General features: G+C 53.3%; 1 protein-coding gene across 2 annotated transcripts in view; it reads left to right on the forward strand.

The window, feature by feature from the left end:
* The window catches only part of CNGB1 (cyclic nucleotide gated channel subunit beta 1), an 82,294-nt gene that overhangs the window by 18,419 nt on the left and 41,666 nt on the right, over positions 1–22,209 (forward strand). Inside the window, exons 2-14 of one of the 2 annotated variants that reach the window (XM_074370662.1) lie at positions 1,305–1,459; positions 3,666–3,717; positions 4,016–4,088; positions 4,893–5,013; positions 5,113–5,155; positions 5,350–5,386; positions 7,021–7,096; positions 7,338–7,377; positions 7,785–7,950; positions 8,768–8,843; positions 9,840–9,876; positions 15,612–15,774; positions 16,725–17,031. In XM_074370662.1, coding sequence (XP_074226763.1) covers positions 1,313–1,459; positions 3,666–3,717; positions 4,016–4,088; positions 4,893–5,013; positions 5,113–5,155; positions 5,350–5,386; positions 7,021–7,096; positions 7,338–7,377; positions 7,785–7,950; positions 8,768–8,843; positions 9,840–9,876; positions 15,612–15,774; positions 16,725–17,031 — 1,338 coding nt within the window. In that variant the 5' untranslated portion in view covers positions 1,305–1,312. Of the gene's footprint in view, positions 1–1,304; positions 1,460–3,665; positions 3,718–4,015; positions 4,089–4,892; positions 5,014–5,112; positions 5,156–5,349; positions 5,387–7,020; positions 7,097–7,337; positions 7,378–7,784; positions 7,951–8,767; positions 8,844–9,839; positions 9,877–11,909; positions 12,084–15,611; positions 15,775–16,724; positions 17,032–22,209 lie in introns of those variants that run through there. The other variant, XM_074370661.1, reaches the window with a different exon arrangement.

The raw sequence follows: 22,209 nt of genomic DNA on the forward strand, positions 1-22,209 counted from the left end.
GTGGAATCTGCCATTCTAAACATGCAATCTTGGACTCTACCAGCCTTGGAAATCAGTGTCTATACCCCACACCCAGTGAGGAAATGGAAGACGGGAAGTGTCATGTCTGGCTCAAGTTCACCTTTTTGGGTCTGAGTCAGAGACCTGACCCCTTACTCAAAGCTGAAGCTGGGCTGCCAAGGGCAGAGCGGGGACAGAAGTCGGGGCTGTGAGTAGAAGGGCCAGCAGCATGGCCAGGGGCTGCAGGGAGCTGGGCACTGGGGTGGGGAATCCTGGCCCCATGCCTGCCCTTTTCAGCCTGGGGCCAGGGTCTCTGGCAGAGGAGGGGCAGGGTAGCAGTCTACGAATGCCTTGGCTGCTCACGGCTGAGTGGGGAGCATGCACTGTGCCGGGCGGGGCCTCTGAAGGGCCCTTCGAGGCTGGGAGCTTGCAGATATTGATCTATGTGATGCCCTCTGGGTCAGGCCATCCTGCAGGAATATAGTCATAAGGGCAGGGCTGCCCATTCCCTGAAGATAAATAGTGCCAGAAACTGAACCTGTTGACGGTAGGGCTGGACTATCACAGTAAGCCATGGAAGGGGGGCTTAACTATCATTTTATCTTAAAACTGTTTAAATTATGAAAATAGGTTAATTTTATCTTATATTAAACAAAAAATATTTCCATTCATATGCTACTCAAAATGTGTTTTAAAACAGTTTAAATGGGATTATGCTGAACATGATAGTCTATAATTAGCATTTTTTGCTTGACATCCAACATTTATTAAGCTTTCAGGGTGTACCAGTCACTGTTCTCATCAGTTTACTTTATCCTCACAATAATTTCTGCCAGGTAAGTCCTGTTAACATCCCCATTTTACAGACAAGCAAACAGAGGCATGGAGAGTTTAACTGATCTGCTCACAACTGGAGTTTGGAGTGTGTAGATTTTTCCACATGAGTTCAAATAGATCTGCCTTAAAAAATGGCTCCATAGTATTCCAATATTGGATGTATTATAATTTATTTAATATGTGCCCCTCTTACAGATGAACAATTAGATACTACCCAATAACCAGTCTCCTACTGCTGGATTATTTAGAGGTTTTTCATCTTTTGCTCTCACACTGGTTGTGACCAACCTCTTTGTACACATATGTCTGTGGGCTTGAGCATTTCTAGAAGGTGAACACCTGGAGGTAGAATTGCAAAAACGTTTTTAAAGAAAGAAAAAGGAAATATGTGACCCACAAAAGCAGTCCACGAATGATGGGAGGAACTGGGAGGACTCTGGGGAGGCCTAAGGACTCTGTCTCCACAGGTGTCAGAATGTTGAGCTGGGCCCAGAAGGTGCTGCCTCAGCCCCCGGAGGCCCGTTGGAAGACCAAGACAGAGGAGGAGGAGGGGGCAGAACCAGAGCGGGAGCCAGAGACCGAAACAGCCCTTGAAGAGACTGTCCTAGAGGAGGAGTCCCTGGTAAGAGCTGGAGGGTGATGGAGGGCACACTGGCCTTGCTGCTCAGAGAACTCCCAGCTTGGGTCAGCTGCCCCCACGGACTGTCCACAACAGGGAAAGCTGGAGCCAGAAGGAAAAGGAGGTCACCTCATTCCATAAACGGCCAGATAGTAAATATTTTGGGCTTTGTAAGTCATGCCATCTCTGTTAATTACTCAACTCTGCCACAGTAGTGTGAAAACAGCCAGAGACAATATATAAATGAATCAGCCTAGATGGCTGTGTTCCAGTAAAACTTTGTTTACAAAAACAAGCAATAGGCTGGATTTGGCCCACTGGCCATTGTTTGCCAATCTCCAGAGTCTAGAACAGAGCTACTCGAAGTAGCCAGTCTATGAACTGTTTGCTGCTAGTCCCTGATGAGATCAGAAGCCCACCAGATATAAGTCTACTATGTAACTAAGCACACTGCTTTAGTTGTTGACATACAACCTACTGTAAACTGCTTAATAATTGTGGACCAGTGACAGTTTGCAGACTGACACTGGTTCATGGACCGCATTTTGCGCAGCCCTGTTCTACAAATTTCTTCCTTGCCAGTTCTGCATTTAGTAGCTTGATGACACTAATTCAGAAACTCAGACAGATTTGATTTAGCTTCTAATCAATGCCAGGCCTGTGTGCAGTGCTGGGAGCACAGTGATGAGTAAGGCATTGCCCCCTGGGGGTCAGCAGACAATACTTAGCCAGGTCATTCTGCCAGGAGACAAGTGATGAAGGAATGTGATGAGCTCCAAGAACATCCTCAGCTCTACCCTTCTGGGAGGACCATATAGGTGTATAGACTGAGAACTATGAGAGCTCAGAGGAGAGAGCCATCTTCACTCTGGAGACTGAAAGCTGGTGGAGGAGTGCTTCCTAGCCTCAGTGCACGGGGCCAAATTGTAACTGGAGGAGACGAAGACATGGGGCCTCCCTGGTGGAGGAAAGGCTATTACTGGGTAGTGCAGGGTGTGTTTAGGAAGCAGTGTGCTATCCAGATGCAGGGTTGCTGTGCATATGTGTTTGCATGTGCACAACATGTGTATATGCAGGTACACGTGCCTCGTATTCTTAGTGGTATGTTTGTACATACGTGTGCATTAGCAAATTGCACTGGAACATGTGTTGATTCACAAGTGTGTATACACACGTACACACATACATGTTTATGTGTGTGTACACACGATTCATGTGCCTGTAGTTCCATGTGCATGTGGGGCATGCTAGTGTATATAAGTGTGTGTATACGCCTGTTTCTGAGTCTGTGAATGTATTTGTGTGTGCGCATGTATGCTCATGTCTGCATATCTGTGCGTGTGTATACATATGGACATAGTGTCTGCATGTTTGTATATGTACACATTTTGTTCATCTGTGCATGTATGCTCATCTATGTGTGTATTTGTGTGTTGGTGCACATGTGAAATGATGTGTTCACAAGTACATTCGTGTGTCAGTGCAAGTGTGCATGAGGATGTGTGTACATGCCTATGTTTATGTGACTGAGCACTTATTTTTGTGTCAGCCCATGTATGCACGTGTGTACACACACCTGTCTCACATATCTGTGCACTGTACACACATGTGCTTGTGTGTGTCTGTGAGTGTGTGTAGATGTATGTGACAGTGAGTGTATATCAGTGCACACACGTTAGTGTGTCCTTGTGCTCGTGCATGCTTGTCTGTGCATGCACACGTGTGCACACAGCAGGAAGTGCACTTGTAGACGCAGCTGAGAGGCAGAGGGCAGAGGCTGCATGCCACGCAGCTGCTAGAAGGGGATGGAACATTCGGTGCAGGACATGGAGGGCTCCGGCGGGCAGCTGGGTGTGGGGTGGGCTCCTCTCAGCAGCTCTTCCCCTCAGTTGCCCCGAGGCCTCATAGCTCTAAATTTTTTCCCTCTTTTCAGGCCATTTGAGTGAGACAGCTTCCTGGGGGATGTGATAGGCCTGGGGGCACCTTAGGGGGATGTGAGGGCCCGGCTCTGGATGAGGGACCCCTGGAGGAAGGGTGTGTCCCAGGTGGAAGGTGAGACCACCAGGATTTACAGAGAGGACTGTGACAAGAGCATTGTTTGGTCTTGTGGGGTGAGGGGTGGGGTCAGTCGTGGGAGGGTCGGAGGCTACCCCTACCTGAACCAGGCTGGTCTCACTGAGGCTTACGGGGTCCTATTTGAACCCTCCAGCCACCTGAGGAGCCCTGTGTCGGGGAGGAAGTGGCTGCTCCAGGCCCTCAGGGTGAGTGCTGGAAGCCCAGGAGGGCAGGGCGGGTGGTGTGGAAGGGCTGTGTTCTCCACTCAGAGCCTAGCTGCAGGCCATGAGGCTGGCAGGCCCATTTCACAGATGAAGAAACTGAGGCTCAGAGAAGCTAAAGGTGGGCTCCTGGGGATTTTTTAGCTGAGCTGAGCTGGGACCCCAGGCTTCTGACTCCCTCAGGGTTCTTCCCTCTCCTCTGCCTCCGACTTGACCTCCCCAGCAGGGTAGAAATGGGTCTCTCTGAGGTTCCAGTTCTAAAGTATGAGGAACTCATTTCCAGAAACCCAGGAGGCTGCCCCTTCTCCACCTACATCCCTCCAGGCCCAAGTCGCTGTGGTTCCTGAAGTGAACAGGTACTGCCCCACTGTCCCTTCTCCTCAGGGCCAGCCCCCTACCCAAGCTAGGGAAACATTAAAGGGGTGGGGATGGGCCCTGCAGTCAGATCTGAGTCACTTCCAAGTAAAGGCCCAGAACATCTTGGGAACTGACTGAAGGGAGCCTCAGACAGATGTGGGGGTCTTCTGGGCCAAATGAACCATATAACCAAGAGAAATGGAGCGTGGGGACCAGAGGTTTCTCAGTGCTTGGGTGAAACACAGGTCCGGTGTGGCCAGAGCTTCTGATTTTCCTAATGAAGACAGAAATCCAGACTTTTACATGAAAACTCCCAGATAGCTCAAACATTTTAGACCACTGGTGCTTGTCCAAGTAAGCATGTCTGCAGCAGGGCTGGCCTCAGACAGCGAGTCTGGGACCCTCATGTTTAGGCTGACCAGCCTCTGTCACAAGGAAACACCTTATAGGAAACCGTCAACCCTCCCAGAGCACAAGACATGTGCCAAACGCAGGAGGCGCCCCCACCCCCGGAGCCAGGCTAAGGGGGCAGCAGAATGATAGAATTCAGCTGTTTTTACCAAGCATCTGGTGAAGGTGGGCTTGGAATGGCATGGGCACGCCTGGCCTCACTAAGGGTTGGTGTCCTCTATTTTCCAGAGAGGGATACAAGGCTCCAGGAGGGAGGGGACATGTCTGGAGTGTCCCAGTGGGGAATTAGAGGTTTGGGATTCAAACCAAGTTCTTTAGGATGCTGTGAACTGCCACACTGACCAGGGAGGGGCTGAGGATGTTGAAGGCAGGCCGGTATCTCTGTCTCTCAGTGGTCCCAGCGGCTGGGTGCCGACCTGGCTCAGGAAGGGCCTGGAGAAGGTTGTCCCACAGCCCATCCACAGTGACAGGACCGCCCAGAGCACTGCTGCTGGCTTGGAGGGTGCAGCTCAGGTACTGCTGGGCGGGAGCTGAGATGGGTTGGGTGGGGAAGGGATTGGGAGGGAGTCCGGCGCACCTGACCTCTCTGCCCATGTCTGTCTGTCCTGGCAGGCAGGAGCACAGATCCTTGGGCATTGCAGCACTGGGGGCTCAGGTAAGGCCAGGAGGCAGGATGGCTTTACAGGGGTGGGCTCAGGGGCTGCTGGGTTGGGTCCTGCTCCCTGGGGAGTCTGCAGGGCCAGAGTGTCTCACCTGACTGGGCCCGGGTTTGAACCTGGATTTGAGCTGGGCTGACTGGGGAGCTCCAGGCTGGCCCCTTGCTGCTGACCATCCTTCTTTCTTCCCCAGGTGGACCCAATGAGGCCCCCAGGGCCCAGGACACCGGGTGAGTCCCTGTCTTGAGTGCTGGTTTGGGAGCCCCTGAGCCCCATCTGCAGTGTGTGTGGTGGGCTCAGTGTGCCCAGAGCCCAGGGTCCACCACCAGCTCGGTGTGTGACCTTGGACATGCCTCTCATCTCTTCTGGACTTCATTTTTCTCAAGCACAAAATGGGGATGATGGGTCCAGTGCTACCCAGGGTTTTTTTGTGCTAATTACTGGGAGATTCCCTTCTGGGGATGGAGAGGAGGTGTGGACAAACTCCTCAGAGATGGGCTTCATGCAGGTGGGCACCATGTGGAGCCCAGAGGCAGGGCCTGGGTCACGGTGGGAACATTGGGGTGCCAGGTTTGGCTTCAAAGTCGGCAACAGCTTCGGACTTCTCAGAGCTGACTGAAGGGGTGGCAGACTGGTTGGGGGGACTGTGGCAAACAGGGGAGCCCATGTCCCTCTCTAGGAAGGGGCCCGCTGATCTCTTGCCTCTGCCCTGCAGGAGAACAGGCTGGGATGGGTTTTCAAAAATACTGTGAGGCCCCCAAATAAACCTGAAGCCTCCAGTTTGCTGTCTGCTGGAAGTCCAGAGTCACACCTTCATCTCCATTCACCCCATTCTTTCATTCCTTCCCTCATCCAGTCCTTAGACTGTCAGGTCCTTGAGCTCCAGGATTTTTGTCTCAGTCACTGCTGAACCCCTGCTACCCAGCACAGGGCCTGCCATGGGGAGGGGGCTCAGCACAGAAGGGATGAATGAATGAATGAATGAATGAACATATACAATCACACACCATTCATTCATTGCTCCAGCTTGCTCTCTATTTCTTTTGTCCTCTGGAGGCTGCCCAGATCATGGGTCCCCAGGGCCACTCTGCTGACCTGTGGGACCAGTAAAGTTGATTTAGGATGAAGACACCCAGAGGACTTAACAGCTTTCTTTTGGGCCATATCAGAGGGGATGGGTTCCCCTGGGAACATGGGGCTTCCCTGAAGAGGGAGGGGCTTCCTGGAGGCCAGGTGGATCTGGGGGCCCAACGTTTGCCCCAGGGCCAGCTGCATAATTCATAGGGCTCAGTGCAAAATGAAAATGCAGGACTCCTTTACCAAAATTACTGAGTTTAAAACAGTGACTCCTGAGCATTAACCAAAAATGGGCCCTGCCCTGTGTGACTGCACTGCTCACATACCCATGAAGCCAGAACTATCTGTCCCAGTCACAGGGAGGCCCCCATGCTGCATTCAGGTCCCCAGGCAGTACCCCTTCTCATCTGCTGTCCAGGAGGCCAAGACTAGGTGATCCAGCCCTGGATCAGAATCTGAGGTTGGTAGAAGTTCCCCTCACCAACGGAGGCCCCCCCTTTTTTTCCTTTTTTGGGGACAGTAGTTAGGTTTATTTATTTATTTTTTAATGGCGGTACTGGGGATTGAACCCAGGACCTTGTGCATGCTAAGCAGGCACTCTGCCACTGAGCTATACAGTCCCCCCACTGGAGGCCCTTTAAGGGTATCCAGTACAAGGTCCCCACTGTGCAGAATGGGAGCCAAAGGCGAGGAAGGGCTGGTTGAGACCGAGGATCCAGTGGGCGGTCAGGACAGAGTGGCTGGCCACTCTCTGAGGCTGCTCTGCTGACCACCGGCCCCTCTGCAGGTACGGGTCCTGGCTGCTCAGGTGGCTTGAGCAGAATGTGGAAAAAGTGCTGCCTCAGCCCCCGAAAATATATGAGGTAAGTCGAGGAGAATGGGGAGCAGACAGCTGACCATGTAGGAGGGTTTCTGGGGCCCCAAGAAGGGCCTGCCTATTCCAGAGGCTGTCCCCATCCCTAGGACCCATGGAGGGGATGCTCTTTTCTCGAGAGGGTCCTTGATGGGGAGGTGTGACTGCCAGAGAAGCAGGGGGATTCAGGGGAGGATGGGCCAGGGCGTGGCTTTCTTCCTCCGTGACCTCACTTCCTGTTTACGACCCAGGGCTGGAGAGATGAGCCTGTGGATGCTGCCTTGGGTCCAGGTACAGGGAAAGGATCTGGGAAGGGGCTGTCTGGGATGCTCATAGACTGGGCTGGGGGTACAACTGGGGCCTGAGGAATGCTGGGGGAGGACCTTAGCCCTCACCCAGGCTCCGGAGGGGTTCAGGGCTTGCAGGAAGCAGACTGTTGTGGGGCCCTGGAATCCCCGTCCCAGTCCAAGCTGGGAAAAGCCAGTAGCCTGAGACAGCCCTGAGAGGTCTTAGATAAGTCCCTTCCCCTCCCGGGACCTCAGCTCCATGTCTGTCTTATGATTGGGGTAGTCGGGATGGGCCCAAGGGGCTCCCCACTCAGTAGCGTTGGTGCCTTGAATCTGGTCCCCCATGCCCTTGAGGGGTTGCATGGAGCCCTGCGATGCCATCCTTCGTCTCCTTCCCTCCCTGCTGCTCAGAGCCCCCAGGACCCTCCTTGGGAACCAAGCCCGATCCCGTGCTTCAGGCCCAGGAGAGCCCCTCCCTGCCTGCTCCCGACCCCCCAGAGCCCAAGGAGGAGCCGACTCCAGACCCCCTGCCCAGCATCCAGACCTCCTCCCTGCCACCCGCCCGGGACTCTGCCAGGTGAGCCCCCCAAAAGCCACGCCTCCCACGGGCAGCAGGCTCAGTGCCTGGCCCCAGCCCAACACCCAGCCTTCACCAATTGAGTCTTTTTAAATTATAAAAGTAGCACATACACCTGGGAGAAAATTCAGAGGTTTCCAGCATCCCTTCCCAGGGCAATCACATCAGCAGTTTCTCCTGCTTTCAAGCATTTCCTACACACAGACAAGTTCTGAGCACATTTCTCCTTTAAACACACATACCAGGCAGCAGCAAACTATAAATACTGTCCCTCATCTCATTTTTTTCACTAAAAAAAATTTGTCTTAGAGGCGGTTTTATGCGTAGAGGTCTGCTGCATTCTTTCACCGACTGCACAGTACTTCATTAAACGGGTGCACCAACTTTTATTTAACCATTTGGCAGACATTGAGGTTTGTTTCCACTCTTTTGCTGCAATCAGTAGCCTTGTACAGGCATCACTGTGTTCATAAGCAAGTAAATCAGAGCAAATGGAGTTACTGGGCCAACAGATACATGCATTTAAAATTGGAATATATACTGCCGAATGCTGCTGCCCTGGCAGTGTGTGAGGGGCCTGAAATGCATCTCAGGGGGTGATGTAGAGGGTAGGGGGCCTGAATTACCACTGGGGTCTGACCAGTAGCCCGAGGCTCGGCCTAGGGAGGCCAGGGAGCAGCGCGACTGTTTTCAGGGCTGGAGGCCAGGGTTCTGGTCTGCCTTCTGGCTGGCTTGCTGCCTGCCCTGGGAGGGATCTGACACTGGCCTCAGTTTCCCCACGAGCCCTCCCACCTGGCCCACTCTCTCCCACTTGCAGGTTGGTGGCATGGCTCCTGCACAGGCTGGAGATGGCCCTGCCGCAGCCAGTGCTCCATGGGAAGGCTGGGGAGCAGGTGGGTGCTGGACTGGGGAGTGGGGGCACTGTGTGGTGGTGGGAGGGGTCTTGGGCGCTCAGGCAAGGTGGGATGGTCCCTGGGTGGGGAGGAGGGCACAGAGGAAGAAGGGAGCCTGCAGTGGAGCTCAGCCAACTATCCTGCCTGTCTCACTCACACACCCTGGTCACCGTGGCCACAGGGCTGAGAAGTGCTGGTCCAGCCCTACCAGTCACAGTCAGTGGGGGAGGGGCTTCTACGTGGAAAGCAGAGAGGATGCTGGGTGCAGAGGGAGAGCCTCCCAGGAGCACTAAGGAAGGCTTCCTGGTGGAGGTGGCCTGCAAGCTGAAACCTGAAGGAGGAGGAAGAAGCGGGTAGTGTAGGAAGGGCCCTTCAGGCAGAGAATTAGCACATGCAAAGGCCCAGAGACAAGAGAGGCCTGGAATATTCTGGGAAGAAAAGTGAGGCTCACAGAAAGCCAGCGGGGCCCTGTGTGCCTTCCTGACAACCTAGGGCTCCCACGTGGGCAGGCGGGGGTAGCAGGGCCTCCCTCTCCAAGAACCTGACACCTGGCTCCTCTCTCTCTTGGGGACAATTGGACATCTTCACAGAAGTGCTCACTGAGAGGAGGGTCCCTGGGGATGGCGGTGGCAGGGGAAGGTGTGCTGGCCGAGAGAGGCCTTCATGCAGATAAAGCTTTGAGACAACCCTCCAGGAAAGGATGGGAGAGGTTTTTCATATGTAGAGAACCAGAGGGAGGGCATTCGAGGCTGGGCGCCCAGCCTGGCAGAGAAGCTGAGGTGGGACCCAGCGAGCAGAGACCCTGGTAGGGGAGTGACCAGAGCAGTGGGGGAGCTGTGAGGCGGGAGGGGAGAAGCAGGATGGGATCTTCTGCAGGTGTCCTGGGAGCCGTGAGGAGACCCTCTTGCTCCTGCGTGTGCTGGGAGGGCTGATTGAAGCAGGGAGGCCAGTGAGGAGGCCACAGCTGGTTTTTCCCCTTCTTCCCTTCCCATGCAGGAGCCTGACACCCCTGTGACGTGTGACGTGCAGACCAGTAAGTGGCAGTGGCCCCTGCTGTGTGTCTCTGCAGGGCCTGTTTGGTCTGCGCACATGGGCGGTGGGCTGTCCCCGGTCAGGCCTGGACGTGCTCGGTGGGGGTAGGGGGCGGGGGAAGCCAGAGTCTCCGGACCTGGAGCTGGGAGACTCCATGATCCACAGGCCCCACCTTAGGTCAGCCTGTCTAGGTAGCCAGAGCCCAGCCTAGAGCCAGTGATGGCTGGAGGCCCCTCCTGGGGGCCGGGGGTGGGGGATGGGCACACCGGCGGGAACCTGGCCTGCCTTCCCGCTTCTTTCCAGGAAAAATGATTCTGAGATCAAGTTGGTTGGCTCCTCTTCCTGCTAGAAACCCCTGGAGAGAGCTCCCCACTGCCCCCTGGCCCAGTGGGTTTGGCTAAGCAGAGTTCCTGGTTGCAGGATGAAAGGAGAGGGATGGGGTCTCCCTGTGGAAACTGAACCCCATAGACTCCAGCTCCCTTAGGCTGGGAGGGCATCCCCTTACCTGTGGCTGGGCTGAGGAGGTGTGTGCTGTCTTACCCCAGCCCTTCACCAGGAGTGGGGCCAGATGGAGGCCTAGAGTGAAAGGCTAGGATCCAAAATCTGCTCTTCCTTCATTTCATGGCCTCAGGAAAGGCATGTGGTATATGGGGCATTCACTTGTTCATTTGTCCTTCATTTGTTCACAAATGGTCATGGAGAGCTGCTATGTGCCAGGCCTGTGGTGAACACTGGAGGTGAGCAGAGCAGAGTTCAGGGCCGGTGGGCAGTAACCCTGTTCCACCCTGGACACAGGCCCTGGCCCATGGGCCTCAGGGTGTCCCCAGGGCGGCCAACCCCAGTCCCCCACTAGGCCGATGGTGGTCTTTACAAGAAGTCTGGCACAGGGGGTGGCTGCCCGAGGCTGGCCAGCTGTGGAGCATGGGTTTGATGGAGTGGCCATGGGAGGGGATGGCATTTGTATAGTTGTGACAATGTTGTGAGGGGGAGGCCTCAGAGCAGGGTGTGCTCAGTCTCGTGAAACTCATGGCCACCCTGGAGGGCACAGAGCAGGGATGCCCATGACTGTTGGGGAAGGCAGAGAGACAGAGATGTGCCCAAGGTCACAGAGCAAGTCGTCATGAAGCAGGGACTGGAAACCCTTTGGCCTGAGAGCAGTTGGAAAGGTTAGAGGAAAGGAAAACCTTCCAGGCACAGAGACCCCTCCCAGGGGGCGCCGAGAGCTCTGAGGATGGAGCCCCTCGCCCCCTCTCACCCTCCTCCCTGCTCCTCTGGAAGGAGGCAGGTCTTAGCCCGCTGTAGGCAGGGCCTCCCTGCATGCCCCGAGCATGTGGGACTTGGGAGGGCACTGGGGCCGCCTGGGGGCCGACTCAGCCTGGGGCCAACAACCGGGGGTCAGTTTCCTAAGGCTGCCATAGCCAAGGACCATAAACAGGCACCTTCAAACAGCAGAAATGCATCCTCTCATAGTTCAGGAGGGCAAGAGTCCAAAATTGAAGTGTTGGCAGGGTTTGTTCCTTCTGGGGCTGCGAGGGAGAAAATGTTCCAGGCCTCTTTCCTGACTTCTGGTGGCTGCTGGCCATCCTCGGTGTCCCTTGCCATCCAGCTGCCCTCCAATCTCTGCTTTTTCCTCTGTGTCTGCCAAACCTCCCTCTCCTGTCTTTTATAAGGACACCAGTCATTGGATTTAGGGCCTACCCTAAATCCAGGATGATCTCATCTTGAGATCTTTAGTGACATCTGCAAAGACCCTATTTCCAAATAAGGTCACATTCACAGGTGACAGAGGTTAGAACTTGGAAAGAGAGATATATATAAAAAAAAATATATATATATATATATATATATTTTTTTTTTTTTTTTTTTGCGGAGGGAACGCTATTCAGCCCACTACGAGGGTGACCCTGAGGGGCTTAGGGATGAGTGTCCCTCCCCTACTCCCTGCTCCGTCCCCCAGATGCCCCATCCTTTTCATTCACTCCCTTCAGCTTGTCCACCCTGCCACCCACCCTTCTGTCTTCTCCTTTGTTTCAGGGGTGGCAGCAGCTGGAGGCCTCTGAAACAAAAGGGAAGGGAGCCTGGGAGAGCACAGATGGACAAACGGACAGATGGATGGAAGGAAAGAAGGGTGCCCTGAAGAGAAGAACTTCAGGGGAGGGAGAAGAGGGGGTCATCATCCCCCACCTCCTTAAACCCCCTGCTCTACCCCCCACCCCGATCCCAGGCAGGGCCACGAGGAGCCAGTCCCAGAGGCCAAGGTTGGCGCCCTTCCTCCAGAGCAAGAGGAAGGCCAGCCAAGGGCAGCTGTGGGATTTAAGCTAGGCAGCAGGAGGACTTCCCACTGGAAGGCTGTGGGAAAGCCCGTGGAGGACCCTCTTTGAGAGGACGCCTGTGAAGCCTTCAGCATGGTGCCTGGCACAGTCAGCACCCCCACGGGACACAGTTTTTTTTCCAGAAGAGGGTCTCCTTAGGCCTGGTCATGTTCGCCCCCTCAAAGAGTTGGGCACCACTAGTGGACAGCAACAAATGCTTTAATTGACATTAAAAAAAAAAGTACGTTAGCACATCAAACTTGTGAATGCATGATATTATTGCTTTGGAGAAGGCTAAAGGGCGTATCGAGGTTTGAGAAGTGGGTGGATTATTATGGCCATGTTATTGGGGTTGCTGGAAGGAGGAATTAGCCAGGGGTTCTGAGTTGTCTTTCCTGGGTCCCAGCTAGTCTACAGATGTCTTCGTTTGGGGGTGATTTTAAAAATTAGAATTAGATGTCAACATTTAAACATCAGGTAGCTGTCCATAGAAAAATCTGGCTTCTCTTAAAAACTGGGGCGATAAGGCTATAATGGTCCCGTGATGGTAATCTAAGCAGCAGCTGCCACCGGAGGGCAGGTGACGCCCTCCATTTCACACGTTTACGCCATTTCCCTGGCTACACAGGCCTTAGAGTTTGAGACCCCTGAGGTCTCAAACTGGGAGCAGTGGGGAGGGCAACACAGTAGATGGAATAAAGTAAGCATACGCCTGGAGAGAATGTGCAGAGAGGGTGGTGGGCACTTCAGCAAATATGGAGCCCAGTGTCCTTGATGCAGAAGGTAAAACTAGAGAAATTGGAGCCTGATGTTAGAGGACTAGGCTGTAGGCAATGGGGAGCCATTGAAGGTGGTTGAGCAAGGGAGTGACTTAAAGATTACTCTGAGGCTAAGCAAGAATTGGAGGCAGAGAAAGCAATTGAAGCAAGGATTCTCAAACTTTAGGCCACATCCAGGGGCAGCTATGATGAATGTCCCACCCCCTAGACCTTCCAATTTGAAGAGTGTGGGAGCCTGGTAATCTGCATTTTCAAGAAGCACCCACCTCCCCAGATGATTCTGAAAATGGGGCAGTGGCAGGGACCACACTTTGAGAAATACTCAACTAATGAGAAGTTAATTTAGTGCTTCAGGGGCCAGGTGGGAGAAGATGTGGGTCTGGACCAAGGCAAGGCAGGGGGAGCAGGTATCATGACCCAGGCCTGCCAGGGAGGATGAGGGCTCTCAGCCAAGGTCTAGGCTTTGCCAGCAATGCAGGGTCTGAGTGGGGACCTTGGCCTGGAATCCATGCCCTTGGGGCTCCCTGTCTGCTGGTGTTAGAAATAGCAGCCCCCTTCCCATATGGGGCCGTTGACCAGCTGCTGGAGTCAGAACCCCATTCAGCTGCCCTGAGGGCCATCCTAGGCCTCACAGGATGCTTCACAGGAGGGGATGTGCCTGTGAGGGACTCCAAGGGTCAAGTTTAAGCTCCAGATGGAGCAGCAGTTTCCATGTGAGTTTGAGCACCCATAGTGCTTTGTGTCCCCATCTGTGACATGGGCACCTGGGTAAACCCTGGGAAAGCCTGGAGAGCTGTGAATCAGATGCTTGTGGAGAGGGGTTTGGAGCTCCATGGGCAGGACCTGCCCTAGGATCAGTACCCCATGCCTGCCCTTCCTGGCTAGTGACCCCTGGCATCATCCTCTTCTTTGGCTGTAAAATGGGGACAGGCCTGGCACTAAGATGGGAGAAGGAGGTGCTTATAAAGTGCTGACTCACTAATTAGTACCTAAAAAGGAGCAGCTGCCAGTGCTGGGGAAACACTCACTCCTGGGGCATGTTTGTTACCTGGATATCACCAGGGAAAAGAGTCAGGGGACCTGGCACTTCCTCCGGCATCCTGTGTGGCCTTGGGCAAGTCACTCAGCCTCTCTGGTCTATAAAATGGGAGAGTACTGTTCTTACCCTGCAGGGTTTTTATGAAAACTAATAAGCTTACAGGCCAGGGGATATTCTCTCCCCTGGATGTCAGGCAGGGGCTTGCATCCCTAGGGTCTGCTTGGGGTGGGGATGCCGAACTGTTGCTGGGTGGCAACAGAGAATGACACATACATATGATATACAAGTCCCACTGTCAGATTCAAGGCCATAGTTGGAGGATTCTACCTGGTCAAACCCCAAGGCTGCTTGTAGGGCTGGGGAGCCTGGACCACAGTTCAGAATGCGGGTGGGAGGCTTTCCCGGAGGGCACACAGATGTCTCCTCTGAGGGGCAGGATCACTTCGCTACCCGGACACCAGGAGGCAGGAGTGGGGAGCGAGGTGACTCTTGGAAGGCAGATAGCCCTGTACCTGGCACTGGGGAGCACCCTGTAAAAGATGGTGTTAATCTGTGTCTCATTTTGCTCACCTGTAAAATGGGGAATAAAATATATAAGGGGGAAAATTAAAAGGAGGTAACAGTTATTTCCACTTCAAAAGTTTGATGTGAGGACTAACTGGGTTAATCCACATAAATCACTTAGCACAGGGCCTGGCACACAGTAAGTGCTCAATAAATGTAGCTGGTGCTGCTGCTGCTGTTATTATTATTATTCTACACTATGAACAATAACTTCCAAAGTCAAAAGATAGGACTCGAGGCCAGTTTCCAATTAAAGTCGCTGTTAGTAATTCATGCCTGCCTTGAGGGCCACCGAGATCCCTGGAGCTTTTGGGGGAACACCTGCCCTCCAAACAATCTCCACCTTTCTCCCCTTTCTCCTGCCTAGGGGTAGGCTAGGCTCCCAATGAGACCCCCCTGCACTCACTTCTGCCAAGCTTATAGCCCCACGGTGTTTTCACTGCCGGGGACCAGGGTACATGGAGAACTGTTGAAGGTGAGACTACCTCTATGGGAAAGTCGAGTTCCCTTGGAGGCTGGAGCACCTAGTCCAGGAGGAAGTCTTTCTAGACTCCCAGAAGCAGGTTCTGAGACTCTGGGCATGTAGTATGCCAACACCTGGGGGTAGCATCTAGAGAACAGGCAGCATCTAGAGAACAAGCGCTCTCTGCACCCCTCGGGGCATTCCAGGCCACTGCACTGGGATGTAACAGGGTGGACCTCAAGCCTGGGCCTCTTGGCATCACCTGCAATGCTGTGGTTGGAAGCATTGTTCCTGCTTCTGCACAAACCTCAAAGAAAGAGGCCCTGGAGGGAAACAAAGACTAACTAATGGAAGCTCTGTCTCAAGAGGGAAAAGAGTGGAGCACTAATGGAAGGAGACAGGGTGAATGATCGTGGTTAGCCCTGGTCTGGTTGTTAATGGTCCTACTAATAATGGTGCCATTTCTGCTGCTTGGCTGAGAGCAGGCACATGGCTGGTGATGCCCATGCCTGCTGTGTGGTCCCTGGGTCTCAGAGGCCCAGGCCCACTTTCCCCAACACCTGTGACTGTCCCCCACAGTCAGCATCCTCCCTGAAGGGCAGGAGGAGCCCGATCTCATCCTAGAGGAGGTTGACCCTCACTGGGAGGAGGACACGCATCAGGAGGGCAGCACCAACCTGCAGAGCTCAGAGGCAGCTCCAGCTGCTGAAGAAGAGAACGAGGTGGTGGAGCAGATGCCCAGGTGGGAACCAGAGAAGGCCCTCAAAAAAGTGATTGTTTGGGAAGATTACAGGCACATGGTACAGAATCCCAAAGGTATCAGAGGGCATAGAGTGGGAACCACATCTGCCTCCTCCTCCCTCTCCCTCCCACCAGACATCCATCCCTCTCCCCATGGATGCAACAGCTTCCAGATTCTTCTGTACCTTTCCAGGGCCCATCTGAGCACATACAAGCATGGATTCCCTTCAGTTTTGCACAAAAGACAGCATATCACATGCACTTCCCTGTCTGCACCTCGCTATGTTTGTTCAACAATATACCTTGAGATTTTTCCACATTTAGTACATGGAAAGCATCCTCTTTTTTTTACAGCTGCATAGTATTCCATTGTATGGGTGGGGTGTGCCAGAATTCATTTAGCTTGTATGCTATTAATGGCCATTTAGGCTGATTCCAAAATTTTATTATTATAAATAATTCTGCCACAAGCATGCTTGTCCACAAGTCCTTGTAAGTGCACATGTGCACATCTGAAGGGAATTGTAAGGTCATCGGGCACAGGAACATGTAATCATGGTACTGATGGCTGAGTCACCCTTCACAGGGACTGAACCCGCTTCGTTCACTGGTGATCTTGGTGATAGCTGCTCAAGCAGGAGGTCTCAGATCCTTAGGTCCATGACCTACATTGCAAAGATTGGGAAACTGAGGCCCAGGGAGGATCAGGGGCTGACCGAGAGATGGCATCAGAATACTTGGGGACCAGGACCAGCCCCTCATGCAGTGAGGGAGCTTTGTTACTAGAGAGAGGCTGGGGCTGCTCAGGTGGGGCTCCCCAGGTGGGATCTTGGTTGGGAAGTTCAGGTCTGGTTTCGGGGATCACAGGATATCCTACTGAAAGTGGGGACAGGAGGTGGACCCGGGGTGCTTCTGCAGGTGACCTCACCTCCTGCCTCTGACTCAACTCAGGATGTTGCCTCGGATTCAAGAGGAGAAAGAAGAAGAGGAGGAGGAGGAGGTTCGAGAGGAGAAGGAGGAGGTTCAAGAAGAGGAGTTTCGAGAGGAGAAGGAGGAGGTTCGAGAAGAGGAGGTTCGAGAGGAGGAGGAGGTTCGAGAGGAGAAGGAGGAGGTTCGAGAGGAGAAGGAGGAGGTTCGAGAGGAAAAGGAGGAGGTTCGAGAGGAGAAGGAGGAGGTTCGAGAGCAAAAGGAGGAGGTTCGAGAGGAGAAGGAGGAGGTTCGAGAGGAAAAGGAGGAGGTTCGAGAGGAGAAGGAGGAGGTTCGAGAGCAAAAGGAGGAGGTTCGAGAGGAGAAGGAGGAGGTTCGAGAGGAAGAGGAGGTTCGAGAGGTGGAGGAGGAGGACGAGGAAGAGGAGGAGCAGGAGTCTGAGTAAGAGACTTGCGCCCTGGCTGAGGGGTGGCCCAGGGAGGGGTTACGGTGGGGCTGCTGGGGCTGCCAGGGTTCCTGGGGTGGGGGTGCTTTCTGCTGCTTACAACTCCTCCCTTTGTTCTGTGCTGTGTGCTGTGTGCCGCTGGGCACTGACCAGAGAGGCTGCGGCAGGGGCGCTGGGGGTCCCCCACTGTGCTCATAATGACCTTGGGACTCATGGTACCCAACACATAACAACCACCCCCACACCTCCCACCCCTAAATATACAAACAAATGGAGAATGCAGCCTCCACAAGGTGAGCATTTTTGTCTATTGTCTTCACTGCCATGGCTCCAGAACCTAGAACAGTGCCCGGTACAGTAGGCACCAAATAAACATTGGTTGAATGCTTGAATGGATGTGTGGACCCATGTAGGGGGCTCCCAGTTCTCCCTGTAATTAACAAAGCCAAGGCAGAGAGCTGTCTCTGTCCCTCACACCCTCCCCAATCCTTGGTCCCTAGTGGTTGCCTTTAATGACTTGTAAGGCTGCCCTGGATTCTGCTCTGCCACCCATTAGTGGTTAATTCTCCACCCATTTCCATAAAGATTTCAATGTTAAAAAACACAGAAGAATTCAGCTACAATAAAGTTTAAAATGGGGATCAGAAATCACTGAAGATTATAATCATCAAACTTGCTCAGAGACTAGATCTTAATTACTCCCACCATTAAAAAGAAATGATAATTATGTGACATGAGAAAGGGGTTCATTATCGCTCCAACAGCAACCATATTCAAATATATGAATGTATCAGTCAGCATGTTGTACACCTTAAACTTACACAATGTTATATGTCAAATATATTTCAATAGTAAGAGAAGAAACCACAAAGAGGGCGAGGATTTTGAGCTTTGTAGGGTGGACAGAAGGGCAGATGGAGAGGTGGATACACAGGAGGGGAAGAGAGACAGTTGAGTGCCTGGGTGGAGTTAGGGAGTGAGAGGTGGTACCCGAGATAAAAAGGTGGGAGTCTGGTCTGGAGGGAACTGAAAGCCAAGGGAATGGAGGAGATGCCTGGGGAGTGAGTGTGGATGGAGGAGAGCCCAAAGGCTAGATCAGAAGTCAGGGAGATAAGGGAGAACTAGAAAGGACTGAGGACGAGGTGCCCGGGAGGGGAGAGGGAGGTGAGAGGAGGATGGGGCCTGGAGGCCCAGCTGGAAAGTGTGTCACGGAGGAGGAAGATCAGCTGCCTCAAGAACAGCCCTTGTGTCCCAGGAACAGTGACCATGTAGCTCGTGGAAGTGGGGGGAGATGATCCTTCAGAGGCGGTGGGGCCATATCATAAAAGCCTTGAAATTGATTTCCCAGGAGCGCTAGGGAGCCATTGAAGGTTTGTGAGTTGAGGAGTGACACAAGCTGGCAGCTGCATTGTGGAGAGACTGAGGCAGGAGGAGCAGCCAGGTGGCTGTTGTACTAGAGACCAGGCCAGACGATTTAATCTGTCCCCTTGCTCCATCCTCCTTGCATTATTCCCTGTCCCTGTCACTCTGCCCTCCGGGGTACCCCCTGCTCCACACTGTTCTTCCCTGGCCATGGCTTGTGGCAAGGTAGTACTGTGAGTGTTAGTAACACAAGCTTTACTTCTCTTAGCAGAGTGCCCTGAGCAAGAGGCTGACCCACCAGCACAGAGCCTCTGCCACTGCATCTCTAAGATGGGAGGATAATAGCCCCTGCTGAGTGGTCAGAGGGCCAGCTGTGAGAACGGGTGCGGTAGGACCTGATGTGGAGCAAAAGCCACTGATGTCCTCATCCTGACTGAGGGTCACTTTAGTCCCAGTCAGGAAAGAGTTAAACCATAAGCCCAACACAGGATTTCTGGGCTGGAAGCCTGCTTAGTGTCATCTGTTTTAGTCCACACTTGCCCAGTTCACATATAATCTTTCCATACTTGCTTGCCTCTAATGACGGGGAGCTCACAATCTCTTGAAGGCTGTCCATTCCATCCATAGGCACCTCTGACTTAGGAAATTGTTTCTTCCACCAAAATTAAGAGTGCTTCTTTCTGGCTTCTGTCCCCTACTCCTAATTCTGCTCTCTGGGCTCCTCCAGAGCCAAGATGCTCCCAGTAACAAGCAACTGCCCTTCCCCTAGGTGAAGACCTTAGTTGCTCCCTGGCTTCGTTAGTACAGCCCTCCTTGTCCTCTGCTTTCCACCTGCCTCTGTGTAGAGTGCACAGCTCTGAGCTGTTCTGCCACCAAACCTGTATGCTCAACACACAGGCCTGCCAGCCCCTTCATATGCCACTGCTCTTGAGCTAAAGCACTGCTTGAAGGCCAGTGAGCCTATGTGCCCACACACAGGCACACACACTAACCACCCACGGGTTCCTAGTGCATAGTACACAGGAGCACATACACATGTGCCAGGTTACACACACACTTATCTGCAGGCAGGGCACTTATACCCACACACAGCCTGCATACATGCACAAGCAACACACACACAGGCACACATGTCCACACTTGCACATGTCCACACTATCCACAAGTGCATGCATACAGTTACCGACAAACGCTGTAGGCACACACTTGCTCATACAAATGTTCACCTACAGCTTCAAACTCAGGGAACTTTTGGCCCTGGAGCCCCAGGTGGGATGAGGGCCCTGTGATGACTGAGTGATCGCAGGGCCCGAGCCAGAGGGACAGGCGGGCTGGGCTGTCAGTGGCTGGGGAAGGATGCCAGCTTTGCGGAGGCACAGGGGTTACTGATGACGCGTGGGCCCTAGTAACGGGCAGATGGTCGCCTAGCGACCTGGTCTCTGCTGGCAACAGCTCGGCTTTTCCTAGCAACCGCAGCCTTTTGGTCCCCACCTGGCCTCCCTGGGGGCGTTCCTGCAGAGTTCCCTGCACATCCCCTCAATCTGATTAGAAGCAGGAAGGACTGGTGGCTCATCTGCCACTCGAGCCACGCTGGCTCTGGAGCCGGCCTGGCAGGCTTGGGGGTGGGCCAGGGCTCCCCAGATTCTCCACTGGCATGCACCAACCGGGGCTTGGGATGAATGTCATCGCCCCCAGCTGAACTTCTGCACCATGGGCGTCCTTGTCGGCAAAGACAGCGAGACCCAAGTAGGTGGCTGCTTCTCCCTGAGTGCTCCCCCACTTTCTTCTTCTGGGGTTAGGGTGCAGGAGGAAGAGTTGGTTGAAAGCAATAGTGAGGACCTTAATTTGGGGGCACAACCTGCTCTGTGACTTAGGGGCGGAGCAGTGGGCTTATAAATTCTTGCCAGCCAGCCGCCACTGCTACTCTCTGCACCTTTAACTTGGAGAGCTGGGACCTCTGGGATGCCCACTGCAGCCAGTCTGGCTGATCCTCTGCTTGGAAACCCCTGAGCCTTGGGATCTTTCCAGAAGTTGATGGTCTGCTTCTGGGCATGACTAGGGGCAGCATGACTTTTGGGTACATGGGCCCCAAAGCAGCCCCTGGTGGTGCTGACAGGGCCACTGTAGGGCTTCTTGTGTGTCTTGATAGCTGGAGATGTTTGTGCAAAATGTTCCCCAATCTACACGGGTGATTCAAAGACCTACTTGAACTAATAATAATAATGACAAGAATAATCATAACAGCTGTTGTTGGGTTAGCATTTATTTTCCATGCCAGACGCTGTGCTCAGGCTCCTGCTGCTAATCCCGTTTCACAGAGGAGAGAACTGAAGCTCAGAGACAGCAGCCCACATGCCCAGGGGTGCCCTGCCAGCGAGCTCGGAGCTGGGACTCTGTCCACGGCCAGGCTGGCTCCTAAGCGGACCCCTAGTACTACAGACAAGAAAGCTGCTTACCAGTGTTTAGAAGCTGAGAGTCCAGATGACACCTGACATGGGAGGCTTTTTGACTTTTCCATAAACTTCTCACTGACCCTTCTGACCTCCCTCAAGTAAGCCAGGCTGCACAGTACAGGCTGGATAAGTCCTACCCACTTGACAGATAAGCAAACAGAGGCTTCCTCGGGACTTGCCCAAGGCCATACGATGAATTTCAGGCCTGATTCTAGAATAAACAAGACCCCAGGAAGCCTCTGACTTGGACTGTGGGAAGTTCATTTCCTGGGCCTTCGTGCTCTGAGGACCAAGGAGGCCTCTGCCTCTGTTTCGGGGAAAGAGATTTCTGTCAGCCCCTCACAGCAGAAGCCCACCCAACCCTTCCGTGCAGGCTGACTTCTCCATCAGGCAAGGAAGACACAGCTCCCATAATACTTTTAGAGGCCCACAGAACGTTTTAATTTATTTTAAAATCAGACTCTAAAGTGAACTTTTAGATGGAAGAGAATGTTTTAATATATAATATTAGCATATTAATCTTCCTATAAATGTAGCCACAAAATGGAATTTTAAAATTCATTTATGGAGGAAGGGGCCCATGAAGAGGAAAGTGCCCAGGCCCTATGAAAGTTATGATATGCTGTTTTCTTTAAGAAAATTTTCTTCCTGGGCAGGGTGGAGAGTATGACCCTGATACCTAAGGCCTCTCACAATGGAAATGCATATACAAAGAAGAGAGATCAAGTGAGTTGGGTGTTTGAATCCTCTAGACACTTGCCTCACTCCTCTGTGTCACCAGGGCTGTGTAGACACTAAGGGGCAGGCATGGAGTATTGAGTACTTAGCACTGGGGTCAACACCCATCTTTTATCCGGGTTCACCTTGTACAGGCTGTGTGACCATGGGCAGGCTATCTGACCTCTCTGAGTCTCTGATTTCTAAGCTCAACTGAGATCAGTCCCAGCTGGGCTCTCAGGGTTATTTGGGTGAGGATCTGGTGGGACACTGTGCGTGCAAAGTACTTGGCCCGGTGCCTGGCACACAGCCCTTGGGCGCTGCAGTGACAATATGATTGCCAACTGATTCCTGCTCCCAGGCTGCTGGATCCCAACTGACTGGACCCCAATTCTGTCCCCATCTCTTCACCCACCTCAGGAGGGCTGAGGTGTGGCCCTCTGGGTAGAGGACGGGGAATCCAGGTTTTCTGGGCAGCAGACGCCAAAGAGCATTCTCTGTGAGCCCCTTGATGACAGGGGTTTGTGGGGTG

This window comes from Camelus bactrianus, chromosome 9, assembly GCF_048773025.1.
Source record: "Camelus bactrianus isolate YW-2024 breed Bactrian camel chromosome 9, ASM4877302v1, whole genome shotgun sequence".
NCBI lineage: Eukaryota > Metazoa > Chordata > Mammalia > Artiodactyla > Camelidae > Camelus > Camelus bactrianus.